Below are 17,983 nucleotides of genomic sequence, written 5' to 3' on the forward strand. Positions count from 1 at the left end.
GAGCAACCACACAAGCTAAACACTGCACGTGCAACAGGTTGGAGGGAAATCACGTGAACATTCCAGAACACAAGAGAGGTGAATGCAAATTTGTGGTGTCGTGAAGGAGGGAGGTCAATGATGACTCAGCAGACAAGACTTGCCTGTCAACAACATGCAGGTCCAAAATGTTTGGGGGAGGGGGAGGCGTGAATGCAAACTGTGGTGTCGTGAAGTGCGACTGAAGAAGAGAGGTCAATCATATGTGACAGCAGATGTTGCTCGACTGTCTAAATCAGCTCAACGATCCTGAAGAATCTTGTTGCGCCCGCAACTTGAACGAAAGACATTATTTTTGATAGATTGACACATCAGGCAGCGATGTCACACTGACGGATGGCGGAGCGAGCTCGATTGTTGTCTTTTTGCTTCCGCTTTGTTGACATCTTCTCATCGTAAGTTGTTTTGCTTTCACTGTTGATCGACAGGACGTATCCGCTATGTCCTATCATTGACCTTCCTTCTTCACGGCACCACAATCTGTGTACACGCCCTGTAAGCACTTGTCGACTCTGTCGACAGTGCTCTTCTGTCCCACTTCTTTACTACTCTTTTCACGCGTCTTTCGTGACCGAGCCTTGCCGCATGTCTTTCACCACTTCTCCCACCTTGTCCCAAATTTCTTTGCTCCGCAGTGTTCCGTTGCCCTTAGCAGTATCCTTTGCTCTTGGCTTGTTTGTTGTCACGCTACGTAGCAACCCCCTTTGTTTTGTTTTCGGTTTCCTCTGTCTAAAGCCCCTACGGCTTTTGCTCTCGTACTCGTGTTTCTCCCTGCTAGTTCTCTGTGTGCACTCGCTCATGCCTTTTTTGTGCGAGTGTCACGTTCATCTTGTTCATTCTTTTGTTTTACTGTTTGACCACTACATCGACCACAGTACACCGACACCACCCAAGAGCTTACACGCCCCGTCTCTCGTGTACCGGAATGTCCTCGTCATTTCCCTCCAACTGTTGACTATTCATGCGATACAGACCACACAACTATTACTTGGGAGCAGATGGGCTCGTCTTCTGCCATCAATACACAAAACAGGCTTGAATCGGCTTGGCCGATGCCTGCGCATCTGCGGCGTCTTTGCATGGGCGACTTCCTCCGCAACGACCATGAGTTTGGAGGCCACAGGCGCAAGAACTTCTCAAGGGTAACCCTAAGATACCAGGGGTGAAAAGGTACGACTTTCGCACACACACACACACACACACACACACACACACACACACACACACACACACACACACACACACACACACACACACACACACACACACCACATCGGAACAATGGGTATGTCCCCACTTGGTACCACCCATTCCAGCAGTTCTCCTTCTCATTTATTTTGGCAAGGCACACGCACACACACGCACACACACCACACACACACACACACACACACACACACACACACACACACACACACACACACACACACACACACACACACACACACACACACACACACACGTACGCCGGCATCAGGGGGCGGTACCCCCATCGCTGGTGTCACCTGCTGCCAAATCCTGCAGCAACCTGCAGCAAGTTGCTCAGTTTCGAGTCAAGGTCTGTGTGAGCTGTAATGAGCTCCTGCTCGCGCAAGCGCAGCACCACATCCTCTTGCACCGATGCCGACACCCCAACCACGTCCACACCGTTCAGCAGCACACGCGGGCTTGCAGCAGCATCATCCGCAGCAGCATCGGCATCGGCATTGCCCTCGGCGTCACCAGTGCAGAACCGCACGTTGCCAAACCGGTCCACGCGCGCCCGCGCCGTTGCTCGCGCCCTTTCATACGCAAGGGAATTCCCACCTGATGCCGGCGGGGGTGACGTGAGGGGCGAGCACCCGGTGCCTTCAGCGACGCCACCGCCGTCGGGGATGGCATCGAGCACTGGCAGGAGCGGGACAGCAGCGGTTGCACGCGGGCCCTCCCCAACGGAGGTCGCGGCTGAGACGAGGACGAGCGGCGTGAGGACATTGGTCAGCAGGTGAGATCGGTCCTCCCCAGAGGGTGTCTCCGCCCACAGCCACACACCACCCAACCTGAATTGTGTGTGCGCGCATGTGTGTGTGTGTGCGAGTGAGTGTGTGTGTGCGAGTGAGTGAGTGTGTGTGTGTGTGTGTGGGTGTGGGTGGGTGGGTGTGTGAGTGAGTGAGTGGGTGAGTGGGTGAGTGTGGGAGTGAGTGTGTGTATGTGTGAGTGTGGGAGTGAGTGTGTGTGTATGTGTGAGTGGAGTGGAGTGGAGTGGAGTGGAGTGGAGTGGAGTGGAGTGGAGTGCCATGAATAAAACAACACAAAAACTAAACCAAAACACACCCTGAGTGACTCGTTGTGTGTGTGTGTGTATTGCAGCCATCACAAACTGCAAGAACACGTACTCTGCGTAGTAGATGACATAGCGGAGGACGACGCCATTGGGGTCTTCGGGTGGCTGCCAATGCACACGAACACCACCCACCTGCTCCTGGCTGCTCTCCCGCACCAGTTGCACATTGGACGGTGGACCGGGGATGGCCTCCGCGGTCTTCACCGTCGTGTTGCGCATATCCGCCGATGCACCCGCCTGGTTGACGGCTCGGACGTAGATGGTGTACGTGGTGAACGGCCGCAGCCGCCGCAACGTCACCGTGCGCGTGTCTATATCTGTGGCAACAGCGTCGCTCAAACCATCGGCTGCAACATACACAACCTTGCAACAGAGGCCAGCAAGGGGGAGAGGCAGAGAGAGGGGGCAGGGGCCATGTGTGGACAGACGAGCAGTGTTGTTCATTTGTGAATCGGCATTTGTTGTTGTGTATGGCACGTGCATTCTGGAATGTTGTGCTCTGTGTGTGTGTGTGTGTGTGTGTGTGTGTGTGTGTGTGTGTGTGTGTGTGTGTGTGTGTGTGTGTGTGTGTGTGTTAAAGTGTGGGCGCACGCGCAATTGTCCATGGGCGCAGGTGAAAGGGTGCCTCGCTTTCAGCCAGCGCATCAGCGCGGAGACCAACCTTGTATCCTGTGAGTTCGCCGTTGACAGTTGAAGGCGGCGGTTCATGCCAGGACAGGGTGATGGTCGTGTTTGTGACATCGTCCACAACAACCTCGGTTGCGTCCTGGCTCGGCGGTCCCACGCGCGTCATCCCCTGAAGCGCAGCACTCCACGGCCCGCTGCCAACACTCGTGTATGCCCGCACCCGCACATCGTACGCTCGCGAAGGGTGCAGGCCGTCGATTGTCAGCGCAGTGGTGGTGGCAAAGTGGGGCGTGCCCGTGCAGACGCCACCACGGCACACGTCGCCGCCGGTGCTTGCATCATCGTCGTCACAGGGCAGGCCGTCTGCAACGGGCGTGGACACACACGCACCGTGGGAACAGTAGCTGGAGAGCAGACACGGCGACTGTGGGCACTGCACATCTGCGCAGGGGTCAGCCACCTCCTCCGTCATGGCAAACACCTCGAGCGCATCCACGTCAAACGACGACGACCCGGCAAGCCACGTGTCCGTGTACTCCCCAGCCCCAACGTTGTGGGCGATGTGGAACGCAGACGCCGTTGCTGTGCCGTTCATGCACCCGGGCCCAAACGCCAAATCAGGGCCGTCACCTGGAGGCGGAGGTGGAAGCGTGGAAGTGTGGAAGCGCAGAAGCAAATGTGAGACACGCGCTCGCATTGCAAGTTGAAAAAAGCAAATGCGCACAAGCAGCACTCACGTACACTCGCAGATTACATAGATAGACGGATACATACATACATACATACATACATACATACATACATACATACATACATACATACATACATACATACATACATACATACATACACACATGCATACACACATACACACATGCATACACACATACATACATACATACATACATACATACATACATACATACATACATACATACATACATACATACATACATACATACATACATACATACATACACACATACATACATACATACATACATACATACATACATACATACATACATACATACATACATACATACATACATACATACATACATACATACATACATACAGCGGCATGTGCTCGAACCGAAAGAGGGGCAGGGAAAGTCGCGCAAGGTGACAGCGCAGGAAGGGGCAGTCACGTCCTCATCCGTTCTGTACACGCGCCCGTTGTGGATGGTGAAGAGAAACGCACGCGTGTCGCGATGACAGCCGTACGTCTGCGGCCACACGGTGTTCGCAAAGCCGCCAAACACACGCCCGCTTGTTGCCCGCACCACAACAACAGCCGGACCTGTGTTGGCGCACGTGCTGAGGAAGGACACAGCAAACCCTTCTGTCGCAGAAGCAGAATAGCAGCGCGTGAACACACGGCCTGGCAGCAGCAGCGAGAGCTGCTCGTTCTCGCTTTGCGTGAGCACCGATGAGCCCGACAGCAGAGGTGGATTGCCGTCGGCGGCGGGCGTGTACACGTTTCCGGACAGAAGGGGGAAGCAGCGGAGAGGCACAGACTCTGCGCTGAAGCAGAGGTCGCGGCCATTAAACACGGTGTTGAAGGGCACGAAGCCAATGTTGAAGGCGATGGCGGCACGCTCACCCGTCACCACGTCAAAGCTGCAGTTGAACAGAGGAGAGAAAAGAGGCGGGCATGTCGGTGGTGGTGGTGGTGGTGATGATGATGGTGATGCCAGAGGTGGTGAGAGTGGTGATGGAGAATGTGCAGGGTCCGTAGGTGAGTGGATTGTGTGTGTGGGATGTTGTTTGAAATGGAAATTGAACGGACAATACCGAGCCGGCACGCAGCTGGAGCACCGCGATGTGATGTGACATCTGTCAAAAAACAGAAGCCAAACCACCCAGGCGTTCTGCCATTCCCAAACACACACACACCCACACACACATGGAGATGCACACGATACATGCACACGCACACATGCACACATGCACACACACACACACACACATGGACATGCACACAATACATACACACGCACACTGACCTGATGACCGTGGCCGCGGAGATGCGGAAGATGATGCCGTGGGTGGCAGCGAGGCCTTTGCACGACAGCGACAAGGTGTTGGAGGCCGAGTCCACGAGGGTCAGCGAAGACATTGACGATCCATCAATCGCACTCAGGACGAAGAGCGTGTCTCCAAGCTCCGTCGCTGCGTACACGAGGCCGTCGTGCTGCGTCACGCCAGCGAGATCCCCGTCTCCGACTGCGGCTTGCCATGCCATGGCACCCGTTGGCTCATGATACTTCAGCACGCTGGTCTCATTGACGAGGTAGATGTGCTCGCTGTGTGCGTCGGCCCACAACTGGCGGACGTTGGTGACGGGCACGGAGTGGGCTGAGTCGATGGCACTGCCATCCGCGCTGTAGCGCAGCACGGATGTTGACGCGAATGGCACAAACCTGCAGCGGACACGAAACAGTGGGGTATCGGGGTCGTGAGATGGCGTGTGAGGGAAGCCGTTGCCCCGCTTCGAAAATAATTACGACAATGACTTGTTGACATTTCTCAATATACACGCTCCGAAGCGGAAACACACACACACACACACAAAGCAAACAAACAAACAAACAAACAAACAAACAAACACACACACACACACAAACAAACAAACAAACAAACACACACACACACACAAACAAACAAACAAACAAACAAACAAACACACACACACACACAAACAAACAAACACAGACACACAGACACACAAACAAACAAACAAACAAACAAACAAGCGCAGATACACATACACATACACACATAAGCCCCCTTCCCCACCAACAACAAAACAAACACACCAGTACTGGTTGAGCCAGGGAAGGAAGCCTGCAGCGGCATTGCCGGTGTCGGTGACAATGAGAGAATACGATTGGGCGGTGTCCTTGAGCAGCTGCGGCGCAGAGGCCTCTGGCCAGATGGTGTGCGTGACAACCTGGCAGTGGGACACATATGCACAATAAGGTGATCATGGATGAATGTCATGTGCAAGCAACAGAGAAAAGGACAGCGTGATTATCATCGCAGTGTTGAAGGATTCTATCGCAAGAGCAGGTGCATATCAGACAAGCCGGCAACAACTGACATGGGGAAAAAAAAGAGTCCAATACCCACACCCTCCAATGGAGCCACCCACAATCACCACTCCCCTCCCCCTCAATTGCCGCCCCCCCCCCCCACCCACACACACATTACCTGGTAGCAGTAGATGTTGTTGTTGTTGTCGCTGAGGCAGAGGTCGCGCCCCGTGAACGCGGACGAGTACATGCGCTCAATGGGCACGTCAATCCTAAACCCGTCAAAGGCGCCGTTGCTGAGGTTGTGGCGGTAGATGCGGTTGCCTGTGCCGTAGTACAGCTTGTCCTTCACCACGGCAAACACCCCGTGTAGATCACCAATCTCCCCGCCCGTCAGGTCAAACGTGTGGTTGCGCGTGCCAGTGTCCTTGTTGACCACGTGCACCGTTGCTCGCGATGTCTGGATGCAGTACGCAAACGCGGCGTCTGTGGCCACACCGCCAACGGGGCGCGAGGGCTGCGGCGTGTATGTCCACACAACGGCGCTGGTCGGGAACGGGCCAAGCTTGCGGCAGTGGTTGGAGAAGCTTGCCGTGTAGTAGTACAGCGAGTCTGGCTCGCCCCACACCTGCTTCATTTCCCGCGTGTTGTCTGGCGTGTCAAACGACCCTAAGAAGCGCCCGTCACCGGTCAGGCGGTCGATCCTGGCCACTGCCCAATACGGGTACCACCACTCCCCAAGCCGCGGCATGTACCCTGCGCCGTAGCTCTGCTGGTCGTGGCTCAGGTGGCGCGGGACGGGGACGACTGTTGCGTGCGCACCGTACACTTCTCCGACACAATGGCCATCGACGCACCTGTCGCCAATCGTGTCTGCTCTGCCGTCATCGCACAGCGTGGTGTCTGGCAGCGCCGTGTACATGCACGCCCCAAAGGCGCACCACGTCTCGCCCTGGCACTGTGCGGGCGGCGCGCAGGCGACTGCGATGCACGAAGCGTCCTGACCCGCGCTGGGCACCGCCTGCACACCATAGCCGACAATGTCGCCGTTGGTGCCAGGGGTGGCTGTATCCAGCGCATCCCACGAGACTGCCAGCGTTGTTGCCGACCGGTTATCCAGGCGAAGCCCAGTGGGCGCAATGGAGGGTACGCTTGCGCGCGTGGTGATGACAGCGAGCCCGGAATCGTCGTTGCGGTCGCCGCCACGCCCGATAGAGTACACGCGGACGAGGTACTGCGTGGCGGGGGTGAGGCCGGTGATGGTCGCCTCAAACCGCTGGTCCGTGGGCTGCGAACTGTCCCACGTGACCTGCACGCGCGTGGAAATGATGTCGCTCGTTGTAGTGCTCTCTGGGTTTGGAATGGCGTCAATGTCAAAGGCCTGCAGCGGCGTGTTGGCCACCCACAGGCCCGCCGGTGCCGTCCACTGCACAGTGACCTGGTCGGCGATGGGCGGAAACTCGATCCGCTGGTCCGAGTTGACAAGCAAAGCCGAAGCCGACCGCGGCTGTCCGGACGGCGGCCCCGAGGGCCGTGAAAACGTGCTGAGGCTCACCGGGCCCATGCCAGCGCTGTTGATTGCTGCGAGCACGATTTGGTACTGGGCAAATGGGTACGCATCGCTTGCCGATAGGGAATACGAGGTGGGGTTGGCGGCAACAACCTCTTCGACGCCGAGGAACGAGTCGCTGGCAGATGAGCCGTACAGCCAGGACGGTGGGCTTGGACCAGCGGGCTGAATGCGCAGCGAGTACCCGGTGATGTCCCCGTTGGTTGTATCTGCACTTGGGGGATCCCACGTCAGGGTGAATGCCGTCTCAGATCCAGCGCTGTGAAAGTTGACGCTCACATTCTGTGGCGGTGCACTTGGTACCTGCGTGCGTGCACGTGTGTGTTTGTGCGTGAGATGAAGGGAGGGAGATTGTGTGTGTGTGTGTGTGTGTGTGTGTGTGTGTGTGTTTGTATTTGTTGTTGTTGTTGTGGTGTGTGTGTGTGTGTGTGTGTGTGTGTGTGTGTGTGTGTGTGTGTGTGTGTGTGTGTGTGTTGATTTCACGTTGTGACAATCAATCAATCATGTTCACACATGTCACACACCATGAAAGCCTGTGGCGAATGCGAGACACACAGAGTGACGTTCTAAAATCACATGGTACTACCTCCTCCTACAACCCCCCCCCCTCTCTCTCTCTCTCTCTCTCTCTCTCTCTCTCTCTCTCTCTCTCTCTCTCTCTCTCTCTCTCTCTCTCTCTCTCTCTCTCTCTCTCTCTCTCCCTTGCCTAAACGTACATCTCCACGACGAACACGGTTGGCGACGGTGCAGGTGCTGCGGTGAGGACCCAACAGCAGCAGCAGAAGGAGCAGCAGGAGGAGCATCGTCACAGCTGGCTGGAGTCCTGTCACTACAATTTTTGCTGTCGCATCAAAGATCCCATATCGGGCTGCGCTGCTGCTGAATGGGTGGTTTGTTTCGGAGCACACACACAAGACAAGATGGACGAGGAGCGGTGGAATGAGGTGTTGCGACCGCACACCACTGGCGAAGGCTGGCAGCCATGCGGTGACAGCTTCTACAGGTGTAATAGGAAGAGAGAGATGCAGAGATGTGTGTTGGGTGTGTATGTGTGTGTGTTGTGTTGTGTTGCGTTTGTGTGTGTTTGTCGTGTGTGTGTTTGTCGTGTGTGTTGTGTGTGTGCTGTGTATGCTGTGTTTGTGGGGCGCTCGTGAGTCCTATGCGTATGTGCGCTTGTTGAACTCGTGTGCTATGGCTGTGTCTCACGCAATCATGTGTGTGTGTGTTTCGTTCTTGATAGGATGCACAAGGTGTACATGAACATGGGCTGGTACAACCCGGACGATGTCATGAAAAGCATCAGCTTGGGCGATTACATTCACGCAGTGGCTCCATACGGCGGTCCTGTCGGTGCGTGTGCATGTGTGCGTGTAAACGTGTGTGCATATGTGTGTATGTGTATGCGTGTGTGTGTGTGTGTGTGTGTTTGTGCGTGCGTGTACTTGTGAGCGCTGGTGTTTGCCTTTCTTTTTCCTTCCTGCATACTTGGTTGTATGCCAAGAAATCTCATCAATACACACACACACACACATGCATCCCGCGCTCATGTGCCCCGCGTTGCTATCGCTATCACGCCCTCCCAATAGCGCTAACGCTGGACAGAACCAAGGTGACGGAGGTGCACGGCATGCACGAAGTCACCAACGTCAAGATCTTCTCCCCTGCTGGCTATCGAATGGGCACCATCAAGGTCAGTGCAGGTGCTCACAGAACCGGAGCCCGGTTCAGGTGTGACAATTAGACTCATCCCGCACCGGGACAACCGTCCGCAATCACCAGCGCTCACAACACATTGTGCACGTATACGTACACGCGCATTCTTTTCTCCTCGCAGTGGACGGGTGACCGGAACATTGTGGGACTTGTCTGGGCCTCTGCCGAACACCTCATCATCGTGCAAGAGGACGGCGCTTGCCAGGTGTGTGCGTGTGTGTGCGTGTATGTGTGTGTGTGCGTGTATGTGTGTGTGTGTGCAGATACGCTCGCGCCACAAGACTCTTGGGTCTTGTTTCTTCATTTTGAGCCACATGTTCACATCATCCCCCCTCCCACTGCACCACCAACCTTACTCGCGCCAGGTCCACAACGTCACCGGCGGGTTCTTGCACGCCATTCCGCCGCGAGCCGTACGTGTATTCGAACGTGTGCACCAGTGGATGGTGTTGGTGCCGACCACGAACACCTTGTGTGCTGCTAGCGTCCCACACGTGTGCCACAAGTGCTCGCTCTCACACCACGCCCACACACCGCACACATACACACACACACCCACGCCCACACGCCCCCACACCGCGCGCGCGCATACACACACACACACACATACACACACTCTCTCTCTCTCATGCTTGCTCGCTCTTCTTTTCACAGGAGCTCCGTATCGGTGTGACGAAGGTGATTGGTAGCCAGGACGGGCGCTACATTGTCCTCATGACCCGCGACTCACGGTCCGCACACCAATTGGGGTTCTTGTCGTCGCTGCTGCCATCGTTATGTCTGGCCACACACACACACACACACACACACACACACACACACACACACACACACACACACACACACACACACACACACACACACACACACACACATCATGGCGGTGGTGGGGATGCGTGATTGAAGGAGTTGTCGTCCGAGCGTTAATTGTGCTGTGGTGCGTTGTTCTGTATCGTCGCTCCTGAACGACATCTCGTTCGTGCAACGCAACCCAACCACCCATTCTCACCATCACCACCACCATGATCACTACGATCAGAAACTGCCGATTGGCACAGCGGTGAAGGCAACGCACATGGCGGTGTCGTGGGACGAGGAGAAGGTTGCCGTGTTCCACGAGGGCATGATTCGCGTGTATGCAAAGAACTTCACCGACCTCAAGTACGAGCTGGACACGGACACCAACGTCGAGCCCACGTCCATTGTGTGGTGCGGCTCACACTCCGTCGTCGCCTATTGGGACGAGGAGAAGGTGAGCACATGATTTGAAAAGGGAGGGGGCGTGGAGGTGAAAGCAGGACACTGCTGCTCAGCACTCGCTGCGTCGCTGCTACCATTGCTGCTGCTGCTGCTGTTGCTGTTGTTGCTTGAAATTGACAAGAAATGGGTTTCAACAGTGCTCTGGCAGTATCCCTTTCGTGCTCACGCCCCACAACAACACTGAATGTCTCTTACTGAACGTCTCACACCACCTCCATCACGGGCTGTTGTCAGATGCCGTCCGGGATGCTGCTGGTTGTGCCCGGCTCGCGGCACCAGACAACGTTCAGCTACGTCAATCGCGTCATCCTCTGCCCGGAGATGGACGGCCTCCGCGTCATCTCAGACGTGCGGTGACGGATGAAGGGCGGCGGTGCTGCTGGCCGCGCTGGTTGCATGTTGTGTCATCCGCGTGCATTTACACCTCAGCACATACACACACATGCACACACGTAAATGCAAACACACACATACACACATGCAAACACACACATACATACACATACAAACAATACAAACACACAGCACACACAGCACACACACACATACACATACAAACAACACAAACACACAGCACACACATACGCACGTACCCACCGCGCCACCTCCCTCCCCTGAACGTGTGTGCAGGAGGAGCACGAGTTCCTGCAGCCGGTCCCGGACGAGATGTGGAGCACTTTCCTCGCTGGCGACACCGGCGAGAGCAAACTCTACCAGGCCCGCGTGGTGCGTTGCTGTCGTGACACGCAGGGAGGGGTTGCTGTCGTGTGCCCGTGTCCTGGTGGCATGTGTGTTGGTGGCATTTTAACCGTGTCTTCTGCTGCTGTTGCCGCTGCACCTTGTATGGCGTCTGGGTTGTGCGTGAACCGTGTGCTTGCGCTTGGGCTGTGCCTGCACGTCCCTCTCACCGCACTGCCTGCTACCACGACACTGCAACTGTGCAGTTTTACGAGGACCGCAGCCCGCTAGCTGACGAGCTCCTCCGATCCGTCAAGGTGAGACGTGTGGCCGGTTTTTGAGGCATTGAGGCAGGGCAATTCGCAAGCGAGCGCGCTACTCCTGTTCAACACGACGTAATGCCATGTGTCGCGTTGACATTCCACCTGTGCCCACAGCGCCGTTGCTCACCACTCACCACCACCCACCCCAATCGCCGTGGACAGGATGCGGGCCCCGATGCGATGGTGCAGGCGGTGCAGAGCCTGATGGTCGCGGCCGAGCACGAGTGGGACCCCAGGCTCATCAGGTGACGCAGCCTGTGTGTGGACGCGGGGAGGGGCGCGAGGTGAATGGAGACACTTTGTGGTGGTGAAGAGGCAGAGCGTGGCGGTGGCGGTGGCGTGTGTGCTCATGAGGGCTGAAATATTCATTTTGGGCACTTCTTAATGCGTCTGTGTGTGTGTGTGTGCGTATGTGTGTCTGCCTCTCTCTTTCTCTCCCTGGCTCTCTCTATGGCTCTCCCTGTCTCTCTCTTTCTGTCTGTCTCCTTGTCTCGCCCACCTATACGTACACACATGCACACACATACGCACACGTTCTCTATGTGCTTCCGGCTCACTTCTTCCACTCCATTTGCACGCGTGTGTGCAGGTACCTGCTGAAGGCTGCGCGGTTTGGAATGGACTTTGAAGAGCTCGTGGACACGTCCCCGTTTGTCGACAGCAGACACGACACGCACACGTGATCACACACAAGCGGATCTGAGTGAGCAAAGTCCAACTCGAGAATGCAACGTGCATGCACCCACGTGAACAGGCAGACAAGACAGACAGACAGACCAGACAGACAGACAAGACAGACAGACAGACAGACAGACAGACAGACAGACAGACAGACAGACAGTCACACACACACACACACACACACACACACACACACACACACACACACACACACACACACACACACACACACAAATGTGCGCACCTGGAGCCAGAGAAAGAGCTCGGGCGCCCTGTAGTCGCGGCACTGCATGTAGGCCTGCATGTACGGGAAGCGGCCTCGGTCCCGCTTGGCGTAGCCAAAGTCAATGATCTTCACCGTCTGCACACAGTGATGTGTGTGTGTGTGTGTGTGTGTGTGTGTGTGTGTGTGTGTGTGTGTCAGCGACAACATGGATGGCAAGCCAAGGCATGCACGAGACAGGGAGCAACGTGACATGATGTGACGCACATCGACGTCGATGAGGACGTTATTGGGCTTGAGGTCTCGATGCGTCAGGCCTGGCAAGAGCATATGCACAACCGTGAGCTCCACCCACACAAGCACAGTGATTCAGATGCACACACACGCACACACACACGCACACACACACATGCACACACACACACACACACACATGCACTCACTCACGCACGCACACACGCACACACCTGCGCTGTGGATGTACTTGACTCCGCGAAGAATGCTGTACGCAATCATCTGGACGTCCATCGGGTCCAGGTCGCCGAGCATGACCTGGTCGAGCGTGTTGCCGCAGTACTCAGTGACGATGTAGTAGTCCAAGAGGCTGTCATCCCCAGGTAGCAGGAAGAAGTCGCGCAGGGCAACGATGTTGTCGTGCTCCCGAAGATGCCGCAGGATGAGCAGCTCGCGGTACGCGCGCAGCGCCTCGTCAGCGTCATGGAAGCGTCGCAGCTTCTTGATGGCCACCTGCTGGGAGTGGCCCTCAAACTGGTAATCATCAACAGGCGTTGGCGGCCGTGTGAGGTCGCGCGAGAACACCACCTTGGCAAACGCGCCCAGCGCAACGTTGCCGTTTGGTGGCGCGTACTTGTTGGGCAAGTGGAAGCCCATGTTGAACCGCAGCAGCGTGTAGACGGTGGAGTCTGTCTCTGGCACGCGCTTTGCCACGGACACGAAGGGGTTTGGTCGATCGGACTCACCGGCCTCCTCACTGTCGCAGGAGCGCATGTGGCTCATTCCCCTCATGATCTGCTGCATCTCCTGATCCATCACATCCTCCTCCGCCACCAGCTGGCCATCGTCACCACCACCACCTTGCACTACAGCAGCTGGAGGTGCTGCGGGTGCTGTGGTTGTTTTCTCTTCCGTGGACTCGTCGTCGGCCATCGCGCCGCTCTCACGTCTTTGGGCGTTCAGGTGTGTGGATGTGTGTATGTATGTATGTGTGTATGTATGTATGTATGTATGTGTGTGTGAGGGGATCGTGCTCAGGAGGGGGAGAACAAGGGTGTGTTTGTGTCTGTGTTCTGTGTGGAGTGTGTATCAGTGCAGCAGTGCGTGGCGGCTTGCTGTTTGTCGTCGTCGTTGTGCGGAAAATCATTCGCATACGACAGCGCAGACAGACGACGGACCGACGAGGCAAGCGAGGTCAAGTGAGACAACGGAACACAGACAGCAGCATCAGGCACGCAGAGGCACAACCAACCGGCAAGGATGGAGCGGGCAGAGGTTGGCATGGAGAAGGCGGAGCAAGAGGTGTGGCTGCTGAGGATACCAGAGCCACTCGCCTCTGCATGGGCAGCTGCACAGGACGGCACGCGCCTTGGCGAGATCAGGGTGCCCACAGACGACGCCGAAGTGAGTGCTTGTGTGTGTGTGTGTGTGTGTGTGTGTGTGTGTGTGTGTGTGTGTGTGTGTGTGTGTGTGTGTGTGTGTGTGTGTGTGTGTGTGTGTGTGTGTGTGTGTGTGTGTGTGTGTGTGTGTGTTTGTGTGTGTGTGTGTGTTTGTGTGTGTGTGTGTGTGTGTGTGTGTGTGTGTGTGTGTGTGTGTGTGTGTGTGTGTGTGTGTGTGTGTGTGTGTGTGTGTTTGTGTGTGCTGTTATTATTGCCACTGCCACTGCCACTGCCACTGCCACTTCGATTCATGTCACGATCCATCACTGATTGCATCTGCCGCTCTCCACGCTCGAACATCACTGTGCGACCAAAAGGAGCATCCTGAGAAGCGACCCAAGGTCAGTTGGACACACACACACACACACACACACACACACACACACACACACACACACACACACACACACACACACAAACACACACCCGCGTTGTGCTTACACACACACACACACACACACACACACACACACACACACACACACACACACACACACACACACACACACACACACACACACACACTCCTCCACACAGATGGAGCTGCGCGCAGACGTGCCACTGCTGGAGGAGGATCAGAAACGGGAGAAGCGGTTCATCCCTTCCCGATATGCGGTGCGACAGGTGCCGACCGAGAACCTGGCCATCTTCGCCGAGGAGCAGGCTGCGCTGAAGAACGAGGACGGGACGATTGCCGACGACGCCGGCAGTATCCTCACGGCGCAGGCGCTCGGGCAGGTGACCACGCGAGCAGACTGCGTCATCATGCATGGGGAGGAGCTTGATCTCTTCATCAAGACGCGCCCGACAGAGCTCAGCGAGGACAAGATGACAAAGGAGGCCAGCAAGGGCATGTACGTGTACGCATGCGTGACTTGTACATGGTTTGCTCTGTGTGTGAGTGTGAGAGAGATCGTGTGTGTGCGTGAGTGTGTGTGGGTGTGTGCGTGAGTGTGCGTGAGTGAGTGAGAGTGTGTGTGTGCTTTTGTGCCTGTCTCTGTTTGACTGCTTGTGTGTCTGTCTCAAGTTGTTTGATCATGTGCCGGTCGGGATTAATTGATGACACCTTCACCCCTCTCGCTCCCCCTCCGACCTCACGTTGCCATCTTCGCTGTGCTGCTGCTGTCAGGACACAAGACGGCTTGCTTATGACGCAGTCACTCATCAAGACACAGAAGCGCGAGCGCACAAAGACCAGGAAACCGGAGAAGGAAGTCAAGGTCAGTGTGAAGCTCATGGTTGCGTGCGTGTCTTTTGTGTGTGTGTGTGTGTGTGTGTGTGTGTGTCTTGTGTGTGCGTGTATTTGTGTGTCTTGTGTGTGTATGTGTGTCTTGTGTGTGTGTCTTGTGCATGCGTGTGCATATGTGTTGTGCGCATGCGTCTGACTCGCCTGTCGTTGCTTTGTGCCTGCGTTTGTGCGAAAGTGCTTGCTCACATCACGCGTGGCACGTGTGTGCATGTGGCTCGCGTTGTTTTGGCAGGAACTGTTGTTTGGTTTGTTCAGGAAGCACGAGTACTACACACTGGATCAGCTCTCACAGCTCACACAACAGCCAGCGGTATGTATCTCATGTGTGTGCGTGTGTGTGTGTGTGTGTGCTTGTCTGTCTGTCTGTCTCTCTGTATGTCTGTGTCCGTGTGTGTTTGCGTCTTTGTGAAGGAATCGGTGTGCCCCTCCCATTCGACGCTCACGCGGCAATGCTTTCATCATGACTCGCACCACTACAGCAATACCTGGCGAGCATTCTGCGGACTGTCGCTGTCAGAGAACAGAGTGGCGAACACAGAAACAAGTACGTCAATGTGTGTGTGTGTGTGTGTGTGTGTGTGTGTGTGTGTGTGTGTGTGTGTGTGTGTGTGTGTGTTGAGAGAGTCGCTCCTCCACGTCTTTGTACATTTTCTTACATGTGCTTGTCTCCACCACCTCTCACCTTTGACCAACTCCACTTGTCCAATGTCGCCCGCCCGGAACAGGTGGCATTTGCGGAGAGCGTTTCGGGAGTTTGACTGATGGCTGCTGTGCGACAGCTACCACGGAGCAATGTGTGTGGAAGGAAACAACAGTGCGCCACAACGCTTGTTTGATGCTACGTTGACGGCACCTTGTACACATGGTGGATGTGTGGATGTGGACATAGACACTTGCTGGTTCGAGGCGTGTGCTCTCGTTTTGTTACACGGCATTACATCTCGACAGCACGTTCATGGCGCGCGTTTTATGAGCTTTTGCGAGTGCTGCCACGTGCACAACAGCCAAAGATGAGTGAAAGAGGGGGATAAAGGGCACAGTGCACAACACTCTTTGTCTGACTTGAGATATCACACACACACTCACTCACTCACACGTGAGGCGAGCAAGTTCATGAACACAGCAACACACAAACCAGGAGTCACGCGTCCCCTTCTCGCCCTGCCTTTCTTCTTCTTGCTTGCATCCTCCATCTCTCATCCTTCTCTTTCGGGAGCGGCTACAGCTCCTCGAAGAATGTGATGCGGGACTTGGCGGACCCACGCGTAATCTGCAACGTGGTGGATGTGGTGTGACATGACGATGGAGGGATTTAACGAATCACTACAGATGGCAGTGAATCAAGGGCAAGGCGGTTGACGTGCGACGAGAGCGAAGACAAATGCGCACGCGGAAATACGATTCAAAGCTCAGACAACAACGACGTCGCCAAAACAACACACACACACACACATACTTGCCCAAACATTGCACGCAGATGGCAACAATCAACGGACCAGCACAGTAGCACACCAGCACAGAAGCACGTCAACGCCGTGCCAAAACATCGGCTGTACAAAAGGAACATGTGCACATGTGGACCGTACGCGTGAGAGGGTGTCGTATTTTGTTTCGCCCGTTGCCGCATTCTGCTCGTGAATTTGGTCCTCCGTGGTCTTGCGATCCGCAATCTGGGGACCACAGAGAGAGAGAGAGAAGGGGGGGGGGGTGAATTGAACAGCGCAACCCATTTGGAGAATGAAGTAACAAAGCAACAAAGCAACAAAGCATCAGCACATCACATGAGAGTGAGAAGGCACAAACACATGATACGATGTTTACAAGCGGCCAAATCACCACCACAGTCACCACAGCCACCACCACCACCACCACCACCACCACCACCATCATCATCATTTGAGGCTGTACCTGCAGCCCCTCCAGGTCCATGGAGATGTTCTTGATGGCGGCCTCCAGGCGCGAGTCGTGGCGCTGCGGCGGCTGCGGGTGCGGACGCGGCTCCGTCTCACGCGGCGGTGACCCTGGCCGTTGGTCGCGTTCGGTTGGGTGGTATTAGCGGTTGGGTTGTTAGTAATTTGTTGATGGTGGTGGTGGTGGTGGTGGTGGAGATTCATGATTGCAGCTGGCATGGCAATGGGAATGACATAGGCAGCTAGTTTCCCAAACTCCTGGCCCATTCATTCATTCATTCATAGATTCATAGATTCATGTCGTCTCAGTCCAACACTCTCCTCCTCCCCCTCCTCCCCCTCCTCCTCCTCCTCCTCCTCCTCCTCCTCCTCCCACCCGACTACTCAGTTGCATCCGCCACTCGTCCTCCCTGACAGCGTTCTCCTTGGCCACGATGGATCAGGAGGTTCACACGAAATTTCTAAAACATGCTGGATTCTGTTCATCCTTGATTATAGAGGGGGGCCCTCTGTGTTGTTGAAGAAAAAGAATCATAACTAGGCTTCTTGAACACCTGCCCCTCTATGAAAAGTAATCACTTTGCAGTGAGGGTGCCTCTTTAGTGTGATGTGCTACAAAATTACACGACTCGATATCTAGGCAAACAGCCTATGGAGTTGATTTACCCGCGGTTGC

The 17,983-nt window shown here is 55.5% G+C and overlaps 5 protein-coding genes across 5 annotated transcripts in view; 2 read left to right on the forward strand and 3 right to left on the reverse strand.

Moving 5' to 3' along the window:
• Positions 1 to 1,540: 1,540 nt before the first annotated feature.
• On the reverse strand, positions 1,541 to 8,473 carry PTSG_06573 (uncharacterized protein; the record flags this gene model as incomplete). Its single annotated transcript, XM_004991901.1, has 8 exons — positions 8,314 to 8,473; positions 6,206 to 7,900; positions 5,812 to 5,945; positions 4,999 to 5,415; positions 4,086 to 4,612; positions 3,024 to 3,619; positions 2,415 to 2,725; positions 1,541 to 2,078 (listed from the first exon to the last, which is right to left on the reverse strand). Exons 1-8 carry the CDS (start codon positions 8,398 to 8,400, stop codon positions 1,541 to 1,543), a joined length of 4,305 nt encoding a protein of 1,434 aa, XP_004991958.1. The 5' UTR covers positions 8,401 to 8,473.
• A 44-nt stretch (positions 8,474 to 8,517) lies between these two features.
• Positions 8,518 to 11,820, forward strand: PTSG_06574 (uncharacterized protein; the record flags this gene model as incomplete). The annotated part of the gene is made up of 11 exons (XM_004991902.1): positions 8,518 to 8,600; positions 8,838 to 8,947; positions 9,184 to 9,287; positions 9,432 to 9,515; positions 9,676 to 9,723; positions 9,965 to 9,988; positions 10,350 to 10,562; positions 10,805 to 10,918; positions 11,201 to 11,296; positions 11,515 to 11,565; positions 11,734 to 11,820. The coding sequence occupies 11 exons, from the start codon at positions 8,518 to 8,520 to the stop codon at positions 11,818 to 11,820; spliced, it is 1,014 nt and encodes a 337-aa protein (XP_004991959.1).
• A 304-nt stretch (positions 11,821 to 12,124) lies between these two features.
• Positions 12,125 to 13,843, reverse strand: PTSG_06575 (CMGC/MAPK protein kinase; the record flags this gene model as incomplete). Its single annotated transcript, XM_004991903.1, has 4 exons — positions 12,943 to 13,843; positions 12,743 to 12,792; positions 12,497 to 12,613; positions 12,125 to 12,289 (listed from the first exon to the last, which is right to left on the reverse strand). The coding sequence occupies exons 1-4, from the start codon at positions 13,640 to 13,642 to the stop codon at positions 12,125 to 12,127; spliced, it is 1,032 nt and encodes a 343-aa protein (XP_004991960.1). The 5' UTR covers positions 13,643 to 13,843.
• Positions 13,844 to 13,863: 20 nt separating this feature from the next.
• Positions 13,864 to 16,362, forward strand: PTSG_06576 (uncharacterized protein). The gene is made up of 7 exons (XM_004991904.1): positions 13,864 to 14,113; positions 14,466 to 14,489; positions 14,686 to 15,002; positions 15,278 to 15,368; positions 15,630 to 15,707; positions 15,877 to 15,941; positions 16,123 to 16,362. The coding sequence occupies exons 1-7, from the start codon at positions 13,970 to 13,972 to the stop codon at positions 16,157 to 16,159; spliced, it is 756 nt and encodes a 251-aa protein (XP_004991961.1). The 5' UTR covers positions 13,864 to 13,969; the 3' UTR covers positions 16,160 to 16,362.
• Positions 16,338 to 17,983, reverse strand: part of PTSG_06577 (moesin) — a 6,379-nt gene continuing 4,733 nt past the window's right edge. The window contains exons 16-18 of the mRNA XM_004991905.1: positions 17,306 to 17,418; positions 16,984 to 17,067; positions 16,338 to 16,667 (exon numbers count right to left, since the gene is read on the reverse strand). Coding sequence (XP_004991962.1) covers positions 16,617 to 16,667; positions 16,984 to 17,067; positions 17,306 to 17,418 — 248 coding nt within the window. The 3' untranslated portion in view covers positions 16,338 to 16,616. The remainder of the gene's footprint in view (positions 16,668 to 16,983; positions 17,068 to 17,305; positions 17,419 to 17,983) is intronic.

This window comes from Salpingoeca rosetta, assembly GCF_000188695.1.
Source record: "Salpingoeca rosetta unplaced genomic scaffold supercont1.18, whole genome shotgun sequence".
NCBI lineage: Eukaryota > Choanoflagellata > Craspedida > Salpingoecidae > Salpingoeca > Salpingoeca rosetta.

Excerpts from the sequence above, each read along its gene's own strand:
- PTSG_06576 (XM_004991904.1), top strand. The coding sequence starts at position 13,970 with ATGGAGCGGGCAGAGGTTGGCATGGAGAAGGCGGAGCAAGAGGTGTGG. Across the intron at positions 15,003-15,277 it reads AAGGAGGCCAGCAAGGGCAT|GACACAAGACGGCTTGCTTA; the intron begins GTACGTGTACGC and ends TGCTGCTGTCAG. Across the intron at positions 15,942-16,122 it reads AGTGGCGAACACAGAAACAA|GTGGCATTTGCGGAGAGCGT; the intron begins GTACGTCAATGT and ends CGCCCGGAACAG.